Source organism: Pteropus medius, unplaced genomic scaffold (assembly GCF_902729225.1).
Source record: "Pteropus medius unplaced genomic scaffold, Ma_sr-lr_union100, whole genome shotgun sequence".
In the NCBI taxonomy this organism is placed as follows: Eukaryota; Metazoa; Chordata; class Mammalia; order Chiroptera; family Pteropodidae; genus Pteropus; species Pteropus medius.
The window spans coordinates 5381403-5398619 of record NW_024340698.1 but is presented as its reverse complement, the minus strand read 5'-3'; the positions used below and the strand labels follow the sequence as shown (position 1 = coordinate 5398619).

The 17217-nt window shown below is 35.7% G+C and overlaps 1 protein-coding gene across 1 annotated transcript; it reads left to right on the top strand.

The window, feature by feature from the left end:
- Positions 1 to 66: 66 nt before the first annotated feature.
- Positions 67 to 15978, top strand: HTATSF1 (HIV-1 Tat specific factor 1). The gene is made up of 9 exons (XM_039874881.1): positions 67 to 384; positions 2494 to 2674; positions 3309 to 3356; positions 3823 to 3977; positions 5928 to 6091; positions 7126 to 7225; positions 12016 to 12105; positions 12999 to 13136; positions 13672 to 15978. The coding sequence occupies exons 1-9, from the start codon at positions 202 to 204 to the stop codon at positions 14965 to 14967; spliced, it is 2355 nt and encodes a 784-aa protein (XP_039730815.1). The 5' UTR covers positions 67 to 201; the 3' UTR covers positions 14968 to 15978.
- Positions 15979 to 17217: the final 1239 nt, after the last annotated feature.

Sequence of the window (17217 nt, the reverse complement as noted above, 5' to 3'; positions counted from 1 at the left end):
GCGCGCGACGGACGGGCGGCGTGGGGGGCGGTGCGGCCGCTGTGTGGCCGGACCTCCCGGGGGCTGCTGGGGCGCCACGGGGAGGCGCGCCGGGGGGCGGTGGAGCACGAGCCGAGTGCAGCAGACCTCATTTTCTCTGTTCTCCAGCCTCATTTCGGCTTCTCAGCTCGCCTGGACCCTGTCTCTGGGCTAAGTAGCAACATGAGCGACAACTTAGATGGAAAGGACGACTTTGATGAGCAGTTGCGAATGCAAGAATTGTATGGAGACACGAAGGACGGAGACATCCAGAAAGATCCCGGCGGAGCAACCGGTTCTTTTGGGCAGCAGCCAGATGACACCCCCTACGAGTGGGACCTGGACAAGAAGGCTTGGTTCCCCAAGGTAAGAGTGTGTCACTGGTGCCACTGCAGAGCCGGCCCAGCTGGCCAGCCTCGCGGGGCGCTCCTTGTACGTTTTCTTTGGGAAGTCCTGGGTTAGAGCCCCCACGGGTAGTGACGTTTGTTGTTGTGTCCATTGCAGAACCGATATGTAAAGGAACGAAAATCTTTAGGGAGATGTCTTTAAAGTAATTTAATTCTTTTTTCTATGCCTTATTATTTTTTATCCGTGAAGGTCACAATTGGTTATTACTCGGTAACTGCTTTTTATTGCAAAAAGGAGAAACACCAAGAGCAAACTTAGTAGCTGTTACTCTCAGGGAGCCAACGTCACTTATCCTAGGAATTCAAATGTTTAGCTTATATACTATGTGCAAAATGCAGCTTCTTGATTAAAAAAAAAACTAGTCAGTTATGTCTTTACTTATTGAACTTTATCTGCACCTCTTTACTTTCCTATTAAGTTTTGTCCCTAGACACACAAGCTTGAATCATGTAACCACACATATATGACTAGAGGTGCACAGAATATGGATGGAAAAGATCTGTATATATTTGTTTAGAGTACTTGAAAATCGTTAAGTATTTTATTTCAGCTTGGAAGTAAAATAACCGGTGTTAAATTTGATTCTGTAAACTTTTCCATAAAAGTACCATTAATCAAAATCGCATATGGGCAGGAAAAAGGATACCAATAGCACACTAATTGACATTCAAGCCTGTGATAACTGTCTCCATTGTATAATTTGACTGTTACTTTAAAAATCCTTTATTTCAACATATTTCTTTCCCATTTGGTGTTTATATTTTCCATTCCCTCCAAATTGTTAAATTTACTACAGTTGACTCTTGAACAACATGGGTTTGAACTGTGTGGGTTCACTTGTACATGGATTTTTTCCCATCTAATAAACAGACGACATAAAGTCACATAACAATAAATACAGTACAGTACTGTAAATATATTTTTCTTAAGATTTTCTTAACATTTTTTTCTTTAACTTTATTGTTAGAATATAGTATATAATGCATGTAATATACAAAATATGCATTAATTGACTGTTACCGGTAAGGCTCTGGTCAACAGTAGGCTATTCGTAGTGAAGTTTTGGGGGAGTCAGAAGTTATATGTAGATTTTCGACTGAACCCCCTGTGTGTTGTTCAAGAGTTCAGCTGGTACTGGTAGTGCCAGCTCGAGTGCAGATTTGTTTTGTTCAGACTTCTGAGTACTTTTAACAATAGTCTGATAACAGAATAATTTGTGACTCTTATCTTTTTATGTTATGGAGGCCCATACATCTTCAAACTTTGAGTTAAAAATTTTAACCATTCCTCTGTGTCCTAACATTGATTGGTATGAAGATAAAACTGCATTTCTTTCATTGTGCAATTGTGCTTTTTCCCCTAAAGCCAGGAGGGTAGATGTGAGTTGGATTTGTCCTTAATTTGTTATGACACTAAATGATGTGGTTTAATTCATGATAAAGTTAAAACAAGCATTTAGTTTTACTATTGTTAGCCCCATTTTTTAGACACCAAAATTCCACTGTGGTTTGATTCATGATAAAGTTAAAACAAGCATTTAATTTTACTATTGTTAGCCTCATTTTTTATACACCAAAATTCCATTATGTGTGTTCTCTGTGTACAGATATTTAAAGTTAGTGTACGTATACTTTTGTGCATTTATATAGTTAAAGAAATGTTGATTCTATTGTTAGATTACTAGTTGACTATTGGTTTTTACTTTGTTTTATTGTTGTCTGGTACTTCTTTTGTTATATGTACTTGGAGCCTTAGTTAAATAGACTGTGGAGAGGTAGTAACTTATAAATGAAACAACTAGAAAAAATGCCAACATCATTTAAAATGCCTTCTCAGTCTTTTGTGTTGATCATCCAGGTACCTGTGTCTTATTTTCTTAATCATTTTATTCACAATTTTCTATATAAGGTGACTATTCTTGCATTTATAATTTATTACTACAACCATTATCCACTTCTATATTAAGCTGTATAACCCAATAGACTGTAATTTAGCACAGTATAAACTTTTTACAGAAGGAAATCATTTTTAATTTCTCTGTATGTGTGTGTTGAATTTCTTGTTCAGATCACTGAAGATTTCATCGCTACATATCAGGCCAATTATGGCTTTTCTAATGATGGTGCGTCTAGCTCTACTGCAAATGTACAAGATGTCAGTGCTAGGCCCATAGAAGAACCTCCACAAAGAAAAACCCCTGAACCTACTGATCCCAAAAAGAGGGGAGAAAAGAGAAAGGCTGATTCAGGCAAGTGGATTTAACTTACAAAACATGAGTATAAAAATTTAAAATGTGTGTGTGTATATATAGTTACTTTTTAGAGAATTTTAATGGCTTCGAAGGAATCATAGAGATGAGTTTTTAAAAATTATATTTGGGTTCATATGTTGGCTCTCACACTAATTTGTTGTGGGCATTGGGTAGGCTGTTTCAGTTGTGTGCCTCAGTTGCTTCCTTTGCAAAATAGAGCTATTATTAGGGGATTATCAGAAGTTCTGTTTGTAAGGTTATTATTTTATACTTTCTGAGTTTAATTAAATTGAACTCAAGTCAGTTTTGCTTCAGCTCGGCCATGTCTAACAGTAGATTGGAGTTAGAAGCAACTTAATGCCAAGGCCTAAAGTCAATGCAAGGATGAGTTTTTTTTAAAGGTAGTATTAAACCAAGATAAACTAGCTCTTTTTTCAGACAGGGCTCTGAAACTAATTATCTGTTAAAAGATCCAAATACTTTGAAAGCTGGACAATTGTTTGAGTGTGTCTTGTTCTAAGGGTAAGAAAAGTTCCTTGGAAGTTTTGCGAAACTGCCACATTGTCAAGATTTCATAATGTGACTTTTACCTTTTCTTGCATGTGTTTTATGTATTCATTTTGATTTTTAGGATGGTTTCATGTTGAAGAAGACAGAAATACAAATGTATATGTGTCTGGTATGTATACCTTTTTAAACAAATTTAGAGTAGAAAATGTTTGATTTTGATATTTTTTACAAAGTGATTTTCAGTTTCTCTAAAGTCTTTTCATTATTGTCATTTTTTGTTCAGCTGTTTGCATTAGTGAGGAATATGTTTGTTGTTTATTACAAAACTAAGAAAAATTAAATGTATGTAACTTCGTATGCCATCCTTTTTGTCTGCTTTAGGTAACTTATGGCAGTTTGCCCCCTCACTCAGATTCATTGATAAGAGGCCTAGGCAAAGCATTAATTTTAATGTTTGTTTGAATACATGAAAACATGAAATTTCCCCAGATCTATAGATGCGAGATTTTTACATACATTTAGAAAATCAAAATTGTGCTCATCTGAGTTGTAGCTTTCTAATTGATAGAATGCTAAGTAACCCTCACCTTTATTTAGATGCCTTTATAAATTTTTAAAAATTTTTCCTGTTATAGGTTTGCCTCCAGACATTACAGTGGATGAATTTATACAGCTCATGTCCAAGTTTGGCATTATTATGAGAGATCCTCAAACAGAAGAATTTAAGGTCAAACTTTACAAAGATAATCAAGGAAATCTTAAAGGAGATGGACTTTGCTGTTATTTGAAGGTTAGTCATGTGGTCAGATAAGTTTCTCTGATCTCCATTTTTAACTCAGGATGCAGGGCTATAATTTTGTATAAATAATAACTAAGACTGAGAACTATTCAGAACAGGATGTTAAGAAAACTGAAATTTCAGATTGTGCCTTCGCGTATCACATTGGTAAGGTTATTCACTTGTTCATCTAAGAAAATACAGTATCAGGTCAAAATATTATTTAACTTACGTGACTGAAATGCTTCTTTTGTCTTAAAAGAATTCTCACTGCAAAGATCTCTCAGAGTGTATGCATATGATCAATTCAGAACACATCTTAAAAACCCACAAAGGAAAGAAAGCCAGTGACATTATTCGCCCATTGGAATGAATAAGACCAGAGATCAGCAAACTCTGGCCCACTGCCTGTCTTTGTAAATAAAATTTTTTAGGACACGACTGCATTCATTTACTTACGCATTTGTCTATGACTATTTGTTTCAGCAGTAGAGTTGAGTGGTTGTAGCACAAACCACATGGCCCACAAAACCTAAAATATTTACTAACTGGCTCTCTACAAAAGAAGTTTTCTAGACCCTGAATTAGACCATAAAGGAAATGATTGCTTGTGCTTACTGCTTCAAAATATTTTTTTAGTGGGAGAGAAGAGAGTGGTATTCACAGAAATTTGCTTAACTTTATGCATTCATGGTATCATAAATTACACAGGGAAAGCTCAGTATTAAAGGCAGCCGTCATATCTAGAACACCTATCATCTTAGGAGCAAGTGCTACCCATTATTGCAGAGTGTAAAAGAAATGGGCACAATGATGACATAACCCCTACGTCATGGAATCTGAAAATAATTATAAAGTAAAAAAGAGATAAAAAAAAAACACAATGGTACTAGCACCACGGGTGTGTTGTGAGTACTTCAGTGAAATCAGAAATGGGTAGAATTAAGTTGACAGCTTTTGGGGAGAGAAGTTTTTGACCTGGTTCTTGAACATGATGGGAATGGGACATGAGTATGACCGTTATAGGAAGATAGTTATGTAATTTTAAAATGTAAGATCTGAGAGTTTTATAAGTTCTTCAAGGATTATGAAAAATCTGTGCACAGATTCTTAAGGGATTTGATTGGATTTTAAAAGAAAAAAAATGGACTTTTGAGAAACTTTACATGTATAATTTATAACCAATAAAAGTGCAAGATGGAAAAAGTAAATTGAATTCCAGAAGAACATAGTTAATTGTTCCAGGATTCATACTTGATTGCACAGCTCAGTTCAGTTGTCTTTTTGTGTTCTCTTCAAGTCTTTAGATTTTGATTCTAGGACTGACAGCTCTCGCCTTTGTATAGGACCCAGAATCCACAAATGTGTCTAATGTACAAGCTGTCAGATAATCATCTACTTCCCAGTGTATTACAGATCTACATTTTAATTGGTGAACAAAAAAAATGCAAGACCAGCTATGTGATTCCCTGTTCCTTGAATCATCTAGTCTTTTAATAAGGAATATCTTAGAATTTTAAAACTGGAATGCACCCTAGAAATCATGCAAGTTCATTTGTCTTATTCTATATTTGAGAAATTGAGACTCCAAGAAGCAGAACTACTATTCCAATAATATAATTTATTGAACAACTACCATATGCCACTCACTATCTTTTATGTGTGTTATTCCATTTAATTTTGTCAAGAACCCTGCAATGGAGGCATTACTATTCCCATTTTACAGATGAAGAAATTGGGGCTTAAGGATCTTTAAATAATTTGCCCAAGTTCACATAGTTGGTTGGGAGCAGCTATATCTTGAGTGCAGATTTCCTGATATGCATTCTAAAGTTTTTTTTATCCCAAAGTAGGTAGTTATATTTCAATCATTATCGTGCGTATAGTCATCATTCATCCAAAAAATGGCTAAAGTTTCATTTAAGTGTGTACCTTACAATGTGTCGTTTTACCTTTATAAAGAGAGAATCTGTGGATCTCGCATTAAAACTTTTGGATGAAGATGAAATTAGAGGCTACAGATTGCATGTCGAGGTAGCAAAGTTTCAACTGAAGGGGGAATATGATGCCTCAAAGAAGAAGAAGAAGTGCAAGGACTACAAGAAAAAGCTGTCTCTGCAACAAAAGTTGGTGTCCTTTTTTCCTTTTCAAAAGTTTCATATAAACATTCTAGAGTATGCTTTTGGTGATAGCCACCTAGTTTTGTTCCATCAAATATACCTACAAATTATTTTGAAAGAATTTTATTAGGTCATCAGGAACCTGTAATCTGTACTGTAGGATGATTTGACAGCGGTGGTGTATCATTTTCTGGAGTGTAATACAGCAGAGGCTTAAATGAGATAAGATTGCTCTCTAGAAAATGCTGAACATTAGATTAAATAAGATAGTTTAGGCTTCTATACCAGAGCCATTAATTCATTTTCAACGTGGATTGAAATCAGCTATAGCAGGAGCTAAATTTTTACATACAAGTTCGTAGTAGGAATTAGAAATAGAAATGATATATTTTATCAGTATACTTACTATGTAGTTGTATATAGTATATACATGTCATAGAGTTTCTATTAATCCATTTACTTAATACGTACTTTGAAATATGCCAGTTTTAAGAAATTAGCCAAAATGATAAGTATTTCTGTGAGCATTCTAATAACATTTCTAACACTGCTTAAACTATTGATAAAATGATCATAAAAACATTTAGTTGTGATGTCTTATAGTTTGTACAAGAATAGCTAAAATAGATAACCTACAAATTTTATAAACAGTGTCAGTAAAATTTAAGATTGTAACAAAGAATGAGTACTTTTACGCATTTCAATGCAGTTTGTTTGTCATAATCACAAAATGTCTAAAAACCAATACAATCTGAACATATATTTTGTCCTCAAAGTATATAGTCCTAGGTAATTATACATACTAAATAATTAGCAAGTTTTCAGGAATCTCATTGGAATATTTGTAACCAGACAGCAGTTCTGAAAAAATATATATATTCTGGGGATTTCAGATACTGGATCCATCTTTCACCTGTCCATTATTTTTATTCCAGGAAGTTCTCTGAATGGAACTGTAACTAAAATATACATTGTTGTTTTAGAATAAAATTATCATTATTAAATACTAATAAAGGATTATTTCTACTTTATGACATTAGGCAGTTGGATTGGAGACCTGAGAGAAGAGCTGGGCCATCCCGAATGCGCCACGAGCGAGTTGTCATCATCAAAAATATGTTTCATCCTATGGATTTTGAGGTGGGAGACAGTGTTCTTACTGATAGAAACATTGCTGTGCCTTCTTTCAAGGGAGCCCAAAGCTTGCTTCCCACCATCTTTGTCATGTTACATCCTACACATTCATGTAGTCATCAGGATAGGAAAATGGCGCCAAGAATCAGTTGAGTTTTCAGATTTTCCCTGATTTAGCCCAGTGTTCTTTTAATCATATTAAACAGGTGAGGCTGTTTAATACCCATCCTGTGGCCCCAAATGGCAACAACTTGGTATGGGAGATCATCAAAAATATATAATCATTAAAAGATATATGGGAACTGCTTGTGGATTTTGAGTGCAGTTCAACAAGTATGGATTGATTTTGATGGGGAGGACCAGTTTCACACTTGGAAGTGAAAACTTCACTTTAGTACTAAAAGTTTGGTCCTTAGAACTCCTTAGGTTAATGAAATACAGCCCCCAATGTTTAAATAGTAAAGGTTGTTTTTCAGGACCTAATTTTTGCAAAACTCTGGAGTCGCTATTAGGAGGACTTTATAATATTAATGTCTATGTAAAATTTCAAAAACAGTGAATAAAAGCAAATAAAGGAAGAAGAGCTATTAGAGAGATTTAAGGAATGTTAATAGCCATCAGAGTACCTCGTGTCACATTCTGCCTCTTGTTCTTATCTCTCTCTCGGCACAGACCAATGAGATTATTCATGGAAGGACAGTTCTTTATTATCTGCCCGGATTCTGAAATTAATGATAAGTTACATATAAGAAAAAATGTTCGTAATGTAAAATTCCAGGTTTACAAATGATCTGGTTGAAACCAAAGTCCAATCTTGTTCCTTTTGTGCATTTAGAGTCAGAATGGCAATATCATTTTATCCTCCTTAGAGACTAGGGCCCCCAAATGATCTGCCAAATGGGCATATAGTGATGTGATAGGGTTTACTGTGCAGCTATGACATCTGTGTATCTTTTGAGGTCATTTGAAAGATAAACGTGGTATATTTATGATGTTTGATATCACTTCTGAGTAAAATCCTGAAGAATCTTGAAATATATTAGAGCTGCTTTAGACTCGAAGTGATAATGGAGTATGTTGGAAAAGCACACATATACACATGCATACTAGATGCTTTTTGAAACGTTATCTTTGCCAGGTGGGGCTTTGAAAGGAATGCGTAGATGGATCATGGTATCTAGTCTGCCAGGTACAACTCCAGAATTGCCTACAATTCATCACATTTTGTCCTCCTGGTAAATGATTGGTTTTATTAGGTGTTCTATTGATGTCTATGACTTGAGATCCTTGATTCACACATTCCATTCTAACAGTTGAATGTGAATATAAATGCAAACTTAAAATATCTGGAACCTCTGCAAGTAGAAGTCTGTTGTGTAATTACTTCTCTTTGTTTTTTGCCTCATGCCTTACTCAATGAGACACCTTATTTGAGTCTAGCTATCACCCTGCGCATACTTATGTCTTCCTAGCTTAACAAATATTCTTTCCTCCAAAAAGCTACATTTATTCTACCTTGACTTGTAGAAATGCCCTCCAGTGGATATGTTTAAGGATAGAAGTTTCATGCTTGTAAATTCTTGACTGTTAAAAACTGGTATTCATTTAGTATAAATAGAGCCTTTGTATTACTCTTCTTTGTTTCCTTCATAGCATTTATTATTATCTGAAATAATTAGATCTCCCGTACTAGAATATGAGCTCCATGAAAACCAGCACTCTGTCTGCCTCTTTGCTGCTGTTATATTGCCCATGTTTAGAACTATACCTGGCACATAGTAGGCCCTCAATATTTATATGAAGAAAAAGTGAAAAAAAAATGATTGGATGAAAACCTTGTTACTCACAAGGCAGTCTTTCCGTTTGCCCAATGGATAAAACATTTTCTCTTTAGCATCTTTGCAAATGAAGGAAAGTTCTTTTCAGATGCTTATGCCACCAAGGCTGGGAGGTCAGTAATGGGCTTCAGAGTTCACAGACAGAAAAATCCTTGTTTGCCCACCTGCCTGGTCTGGTGTCTGCTGAGCTCGATGAGAGCCTGTCAGTCAGAGGGACAACAGACAATCTTGTTTTTTATTCAGTGTCTCTATGGGCCTGAATCTCAGAGTGTATCAGTATAGACCTGTTCCATGTAGTTGACTCTAGCCTTGTATGGATGTTTAAATTTAAATTAATGAAAATGAAATAAAACTAAAAATTCAATTCCTCGGTTGCACTGGCTACATGTGGCTAACAGGTGCCGTATTGGATAATGCAGATATTCATTTCTATCACCACAGGAATGACTTGACTGAAGATTCCATATTCAGCTAAAGAACAGAGATAAACATTGAGCTTTGTAGTGAAAACAAAAACAATTCTCAGGTTACACAGGGTGTCGGAAAGAAATCAGATTTTGGAGGATGGAATATATTTTTATTCCAAACAGGTGACTAATGTTGGAAGCAAAATACCTAAAAATACTCTTTCCTATCAGGGTGAACAATGTAAAGGCTAATATTTTTAATGTAACTTCAGAGGATTTTCAGTATTCAGAGCCTTATTTAAAAATGCATGCCTGGCAAATTTGAATACCAAGAGATGAATCAAAACTCATATGCAAAGATAGGTTTCTCATTATACCATCACTGTCCAGTAGAAATATAATGTGAACCACATGTTTAATTTAAAAATTTTTTAGTAGCTACAGTAAAATATAACAGGGGAAATTTTAATAATGAATTTTATTTAACCCAATATATCCAAAATAATATAATTTCCATATTACCAAAAATATTGATGAGCTATGTTACGTTGTTTTTTTTCCCCCTTTGATACTAAATCTTCAAAATGTGGTGTTTATTTCACACTTGCATCACACCTCAATTTGGAGTAGCCACATTTCAAGTGCTCAGTAACCGCATCATGTGGTTAGTGGACATTGTGTAATTTTAGACTAGAAAGGAAGGAGAAAGGTGGTTTATTTCTCCCTAGGTAAACATGGGCATTGACTACAGATGATTTCAATACATCAGTCTGATTTTAGTCTCAAGTGTTTTGGTTGCAAAATGTTGTCTTTAGAAAATTTCCATGCTTAGCTACATTAAAGAGTTTTCTTAGAGGAGGGCATTATTATCTTTAAGCTTCAGGATACCGTAAAGCAGTGAAGATACATTAATTATTTTCAAACTGGTATAAATCTAAGTGGAGGTCTAGGAAGACTGGCTAAAATTTGATATCCTTCTAGGGAAAGCACTGAGACTTCTTGATATAGAAATAAAGAAGGTGCTCCCCTCCCCCCACCATGGACTCACACTTTGTTAAATATTTTGAAACAATTTTTGTTTATTTTTAATATAATCTTGATTTCCCTTGGTAATAAAATAAAGGTATGAGGAATAGTTTATCAAACTTTGAAAAAGCTTTTAGTGACTTTCAGTATATGGAAAAAGACTGTGCTTTATTCTGGGAGGTGTATGAAACTCATTCAAACAAGATTCCTGCCTTCAAAAAGCACATAATCTGATAGGGGCTCACGATACACACACACAACGAAAAGCCACCACAGGACTTTGCCTAATGACTTTTTGATCCATTCCCCAGTCCTTTCAGGTCTGATAATTATATATTAAACAAATGGGCATCTTCTCCAAAATTAGATTTTATAAGTGATAGCATCCTACCAGCTGTAGTTTTAGAAGCCTCAGATTTATAGGGTATTTTTTATTTTAAATTTGATTCCAGTAACTGCCTACTTTTAATAACAAATAAACCATTTTTGCTTTTCGAGAGAACTTTAGGAGGGAAAAGCCACCTTTTGTAGTCTTTTGCAGTTCTTTAGTTGATGAGGAAGATAAAAATCTGAGATAGATGAATTTAATGTTTCCTAAAAATTGTAAGTCTGCTTCAATAGAAATTTGTAGATAGGGTATCCTTGGTTATATTCTCATATAGTTGTAATTCAAGTTGATAATGTAACTTTATGAGCCTTCATGCATTGGGACTTGGAGGAAGATTTGTTAATTCCCACAGGAAATCTTAAACCTTTTGTTGGGGGAGGGGGCATGGAGTTTGGAGTCCACCTGACCTCAAGCACCAGTATTTGAGTGTTCTTAATAGATTTGTAGTTGCAAGAAAGCAACAGCTAAGAACGTGAGGTTTGTTTGTTTGTTTGTTCGTTCGTTGTTTGTTTTAGAATGTGTTTTATTGTGTGCTTAATAACAGCTCCTGATTTGCATGGTTCTGTTGCATTGTGGTAGGAGACCAGATAAACAGGAATCCTTATAAGGGAGGTTTACCCCATGAGTTAAAATAGAATCATGGAAGCTCAAAGAACAATCTTACAATACTTGGTCAATGGAAAGAATATGTCTCTCTCCATTATACCATTTCTTAAATAGGAATCTATGCAAAACACAAAGCAAAGGGCTCTCATTGTCACAGTTATTATGCTCATGCAGCACAAAGGAATTAGTAATCTCTGGCTTAGTATGTGGCACAGGACTTCTTCCCTTACATCTGCCGTTATTTGGGCAGTCCTACTTCCCATCCCACTCCTCTGCCATTGCATGCTTGAGCTGCCGCCTACCGTGCTTGTCCATTTCCTCCATCTTAAAGGCAGGGCAGACCCATAATAGCAGCAGCCGTGGAAGTTTAACTTCATTTGATTTTTTTTTTTAATTTTGTAGACTGAAGACAAATGTAACTAACTTTAAGCAAAACCTTTTTTATTTGTTGGTTTGTCAAAGCAAGAAATTTGATTTTCAGGATTTGTACTTAAAGGGGCAAACCTGTTTGAATCATGTGTCTTTTTGTAGGATGATCCGTTGGTACTGAATGAGATCAGAGAAGACCTTCGAGTAGAGTGTTCAAAGTTTGGACAAATTAGGAAGCTCCTTCTCTTTGATGTAAGTTCATGGCTTGAACAAATGATTTCTGAAACAGTCATTCGTCCAGTTCAAAGTTATTATCAGATGTCAGTGTGCCCCAAATTTTAGATTAATGTTTTTATATAGTAGGTCTGCTATCTAGTGGTAGTCATCTGTTAGCAATAATTAGATGAACACGGATTGTAAGTCAAAGCTTTGATAGACTTGGTATGCTGCGTTTATTTCCCTTTATCATTACTCTAGAGCATCTGATCCAATAAAGTACAAGAAAAACATATGAGACCTATGGTTCCCTGTTTGCTCACATTTTCCCCTCTTGAATGATTCTCCTCCGTATTTGGAGAACAATCAAAAATATTCTGGTGTATGTTCCCCTCCTCACCCTTTTTTTACTTCTAAAATTGACCTGTGATAATCACTTAAAAGAGTCATCGTTTATCGATTGAGTACTAGAAGTTACTTTACATGTTATCTCATTTAATTCCCACAATCCTTAGAGATAGGTAAGTGCTATTATACTCATTTTACAGATGAGAAAGCTGAAATTTTGAGATCAAGCACCTTGCCCAAGGTCTTTCAACTGCTAAGTGGTAGATCCAGGATTGAATCCCAAGGCTATTCGACTTTAGAGTCCACATGTAACAACTATACTGTCTTACCTCTCCTAGATAGTGTTGTCAGCAGAAACATTTCCAAGGACATTATGCTTGGTTCTTGCTGGAAAAGATGAAGCTAAAGAAGCAGCTAGTTGTGTGTCTCTGCCTGGAGTAAAAGAGAAGAAAGACTTCATGCATAGAACCTTTTATCTCAAATTATCAGAAAGAACAGTCCTACTTAACTACTTTGTCAAATGTGTATGTTTTATTTTGAATTTTCTCATTTATTCTTTTTTTTTCTTCCTATCTTTCTAGAGACACCCAGATGGTGTGGCCTCTGTATCCTTCAGAGATCCAGAGGAAGCCGATTATTGCATTCAAACCCTTGATGGACGGTGGTTTGGTGGCCGTCAAATTACTGCCCAAGTGTGGGATGGGACTACAGATTATCAGGTAAATTCTGCAACTATCAAGGGCACATAAATTGTTTTGTTACCAACAAGTACTGATCGAGCAGTCCTTAAGATAAGTTTCGGATTTGGTTTAATCTGTGTAATATAATAGTAACACTTTTAAATAATACTTTGCATTCAGAGCATAGAAAGAAAAATGTTTCAGTCTTTCAGTTTATAAATCTGAAATGTGAGGCTTGCTCAAAATAGTGATAAGAAAAGAACACATTAAACCAAAATGTTTATCTTCTTTTTGTGTTATAAAGTACAGGCAGAGTTCAAATATTAACTTTTTAATTGATGAGACATTTCTGCAAAACTGTGGTGTTGGGCATTTATTTAAATGATCATAAGGTCAACTCTAGTAAATGAAGATGTAAAGGTTTGAAAACTGAAGATAGAAAATTGGTTTGATTTCCTAAGAAGCTATGCCTTATGAAATCAGGGCACTTTTGTCAATATTATGAGTGCTCAGAGACATTGTTACTTCTCTTTGCCTAAAACTTATTTTAATGGAAGTTTACATTTATGCACAGGTGGAAGAGACCACTAGAGAAAGAGAGGAAAGGCTGAAAGGATGGGAGGCATTCCTCAATGCTCCCGAGGCCAATAAAGGTCTTCGGCGTTCAAATTCCATCTGTGCTTCAGAAAGGGCAGGGCCTTCTAGAATAAGGCATTTTTCCGAGCACCCTAGCACATCTAAAATGATTGCTCAAGAAGCTGCAACTGGAATGGCATTTGAAGAACCCATAGATGAAAATAAGTTCGAAAAAACAGAAGATGAGGGAGCATTTGAAGGAGATACTTCTGAAAAAGAGGCTAAAGAAGGTGGCCCCGAAAAAGAAGTTAAAGAAGGTGGTCCGTGGAAAGAATCTGAAGAAGGCTGCTTTGAAAGAAAGTCTGAGGAAGGCTGCCCCAAAAGAGAGTGTAAAGAAGACTACCCCAAAGTAGAGTCTGGAGAAGGCAATCCCAAAAAAGAGTTTGAAGAAGGTAGTCCTAAAAAAGAGTCTAAAGAGAATAGCCCCGAAAGAGAATCCAAAAAGAAGAAACTCAAAAATGTTTATGAAGAGAATGGCCTTGAAAAGGAGTCTGAAGAAGGTGGCCCCAACAAAGAGTCTGGAGAGGAAGATGGCCCCCAGAAGGAGTCTGAAGAGGATGGCTCGGAGAGAGAATCTGAAGAAGACTGCTTTGAAAAGCAGTTTGAAGATGGCTCTGAAAAAGAATTTGAAGAAAATGGCCTCAAAAAAGAGTTTGATGAGGAGTTTGATGAAAACGTTCTCGAAAAAGGAGAAAATTACTCTGAAAAATCAGAATTTGAAGATGACAGCTTTGGAAAAGTGTTTGATGAAGGCTCTGAGAGAGAATTTGACGAAGGGTCAGATGGAAAGGAAGGAGAGGAAGATACATATGAAAAAATTTTTGATGATGAGTCTGATGAAAAAGAGGATGAAGAAGATGCAGATGAAAAGGAGCTTGAAGATGCTGATGAAAAGGAGGAAGATGATGATGCAGACGAAAAGATGTTTGAAGATTCAGACGAAAAAGAAGGTGAAGTAGATGTAAAGGAAGATGAAGATATTGATGAAAAGATGTTCGAAGATGATGAGTCCAATGAGAAGTTGTTTGAAGAGAATTCCAGTGAGAAGTTATTTGATGATTCTGACGAGAAAGGAACTGTGGGTGTTACAGGGAATGTTCAGGAAGAAGAGCCCCAGTCCACAGGCAGCAGCTTTGTCCTCAGTACTGATGATGACAACGACGACGATGACGACGACGACGATGACGATGATGTTGATGATGATGATGATGATGATGATGATGATGATATTTAATCCCTTGAGCTTGCTTTTGAGGGCAGTTCCTCCATCTACATTTGCCTATGCTCCAGGATAATTACTACTAGTAGTGTTACACAAATGTGCATAATGGTAGGATATCATCAGATTCATGCATTGATGTTTTCATTGTTAATTGTACTTAATGGTTTTAAATATGTGTTAATTAGCTGTTTAGTTAAAACTTCATAGTGTAATGCAAGTAAACTGGATACTCGGCCCTTGTCAGATTTGTTAAATGCATGCAGAATAATATTTTTTAAAGTATTCTGATTGAAATTTGTGATATTCAGAAATAAAAATAAGTTGTTAAATGCAGAAACTGAAAATTGGACTTGAGTTAAATTGGATTTTAAATTCTTACTGTTGCTTTATTCATACTTACATTTAATTTTTTAAGGATTTGAAAAATTCTGTAGGAGGCTCCTTGCTTTCAGCTTATGTTACCAGTTACGTCCCCATTTCCCCTTTCTAAACCAAGAACATGTTACTAAACTTAAAAGATTAACAGCACTTTGAAGTTTTTCCCTGCCCAGTCCTTTCAAATTACTTTCATTTTTCTTTTCTACTCTCTTTCCACGAAAATTGACGATTAGATATGTAAGAGTGAACTTCCCGATGTCCACTGCTTTTATGACTGAAAACATAGAGAAGATTAGAATTCTACTGTGTAGTATTTGGGCTCCTTTAGAACTTGATTAGGGTTGTAGGACCTCTCCCCAGAATAGAACGCACACTACACAACTTTTTGTATACAATTTTGGGAGGTTCGTGCATCCCTTTGAGTTTGAGAACATCTTTTGTTATGCATACTTCAGTTTTGTGTTTTTGTTTTTGTTCTAGAATCGTGCCTAGTACTGTGCTAAATTGTGTAGTCCCAGTAAAATTTTGGGTCTTTCTTGCTTGTGCTTTCCAAATTCAGTATTAATTGACTTCTGATGTAGCTTTAAGAAGTTACTCTCATAAGTTAGAAACATCAAAATAAACTGCATTGATGCTTTTTCATTATATCGTCTGTAAGTGTAATCATTACCCTCTTTAGACAGAAAAGAGTTCTTGTACTTCAAGCCAGCTTTCTGAGAATTTTTTATTTGATGTCTGAGATTTCTTAAAATCTTCAGGATTTTTCACCAGGGATAAATCAGAGTCGAAGAAAGTTAAATAGAAAAATTGCAAACCAAAATAGGGTTTCCTTCAAAGAAAAGCCAGAAGCACTTAAACATTAAATTTAGTGCAAAATTGTTTTTTTCTAAATGAAAGGAAAAGAAAGCTTTATCTTCCGTATAAAATGGTTAAGACATATAACTACAAGTTTTAAATGAGCTCTAAGACCTTTAGAAGGGGGTTGTTTTCATTCTGACTTCCCTGTTCATTAACTTGTTTGATAAACACTGATGTTCTTTTCATATAAATACCCTGGAAGTGAAAGTAACAGTTGTAAATTGTTAAATAATTTGTGAGGTGATATTGATAAACAAATTAAGAGTCACGAAGTATACACAACACACACAGTCACCTGTGTTCTAAGTAATCAAGTTTTATTGGTTCTGAAAATTTATTGTGAAGCAAATGTGCACAGCAATGTTCAACAATTGCTTGGCATTTTCCAAATGTAAGGCTCCTTAAGATTATATAATTTATGTTTCAAATAATGTTTCCAACCCGAATGCATAAACCAGAAGTGGCTTCAGGGATTCTTTTGAAAGACTTGAATATCCTGCTCTCTGAGTCTACAAGTTCCTTGTATAGGAACAAACTTGAAACTTTGTTAGATAAGAATAATACTCATCTTGCCAATATTAATGAAATATTTGAAATCGTTACTGCTTTCTACAAAAGAAACCTGACAGCAAAATTGGAGTGATTCGTTCCAAGGGTCTGTTTTCCTCCTCAAGTAATGATGGCTCTGGGCTCTTTCTGAAGCCTGGAGTTGCCAAATCTGGTCCATTTGGGTCACTACCTCTTCCTTTTTGGAGTGGAATCTATTTTCCTGATATAAACTATCTGGAGATTCTGAAGCTTGGAAAAAAGGTAGGAGTTAGCTGATTTTCTGAATATGCCTTTCTCAAATAACATGGATCTTATTTTTATTTGTTGTTCACTGTACTTAAGAGCTTTATTATGTCGTTGGTTGCTCACAACCACCTTGTGAGGTGGGAGGTGGATCTCAAAAGCTGCGTTTTGCAGACAAGGACACTGAGCAGCTATTGCAGGCCTTCCCCAGGCTATGGGGGAATAGAGGCTGAC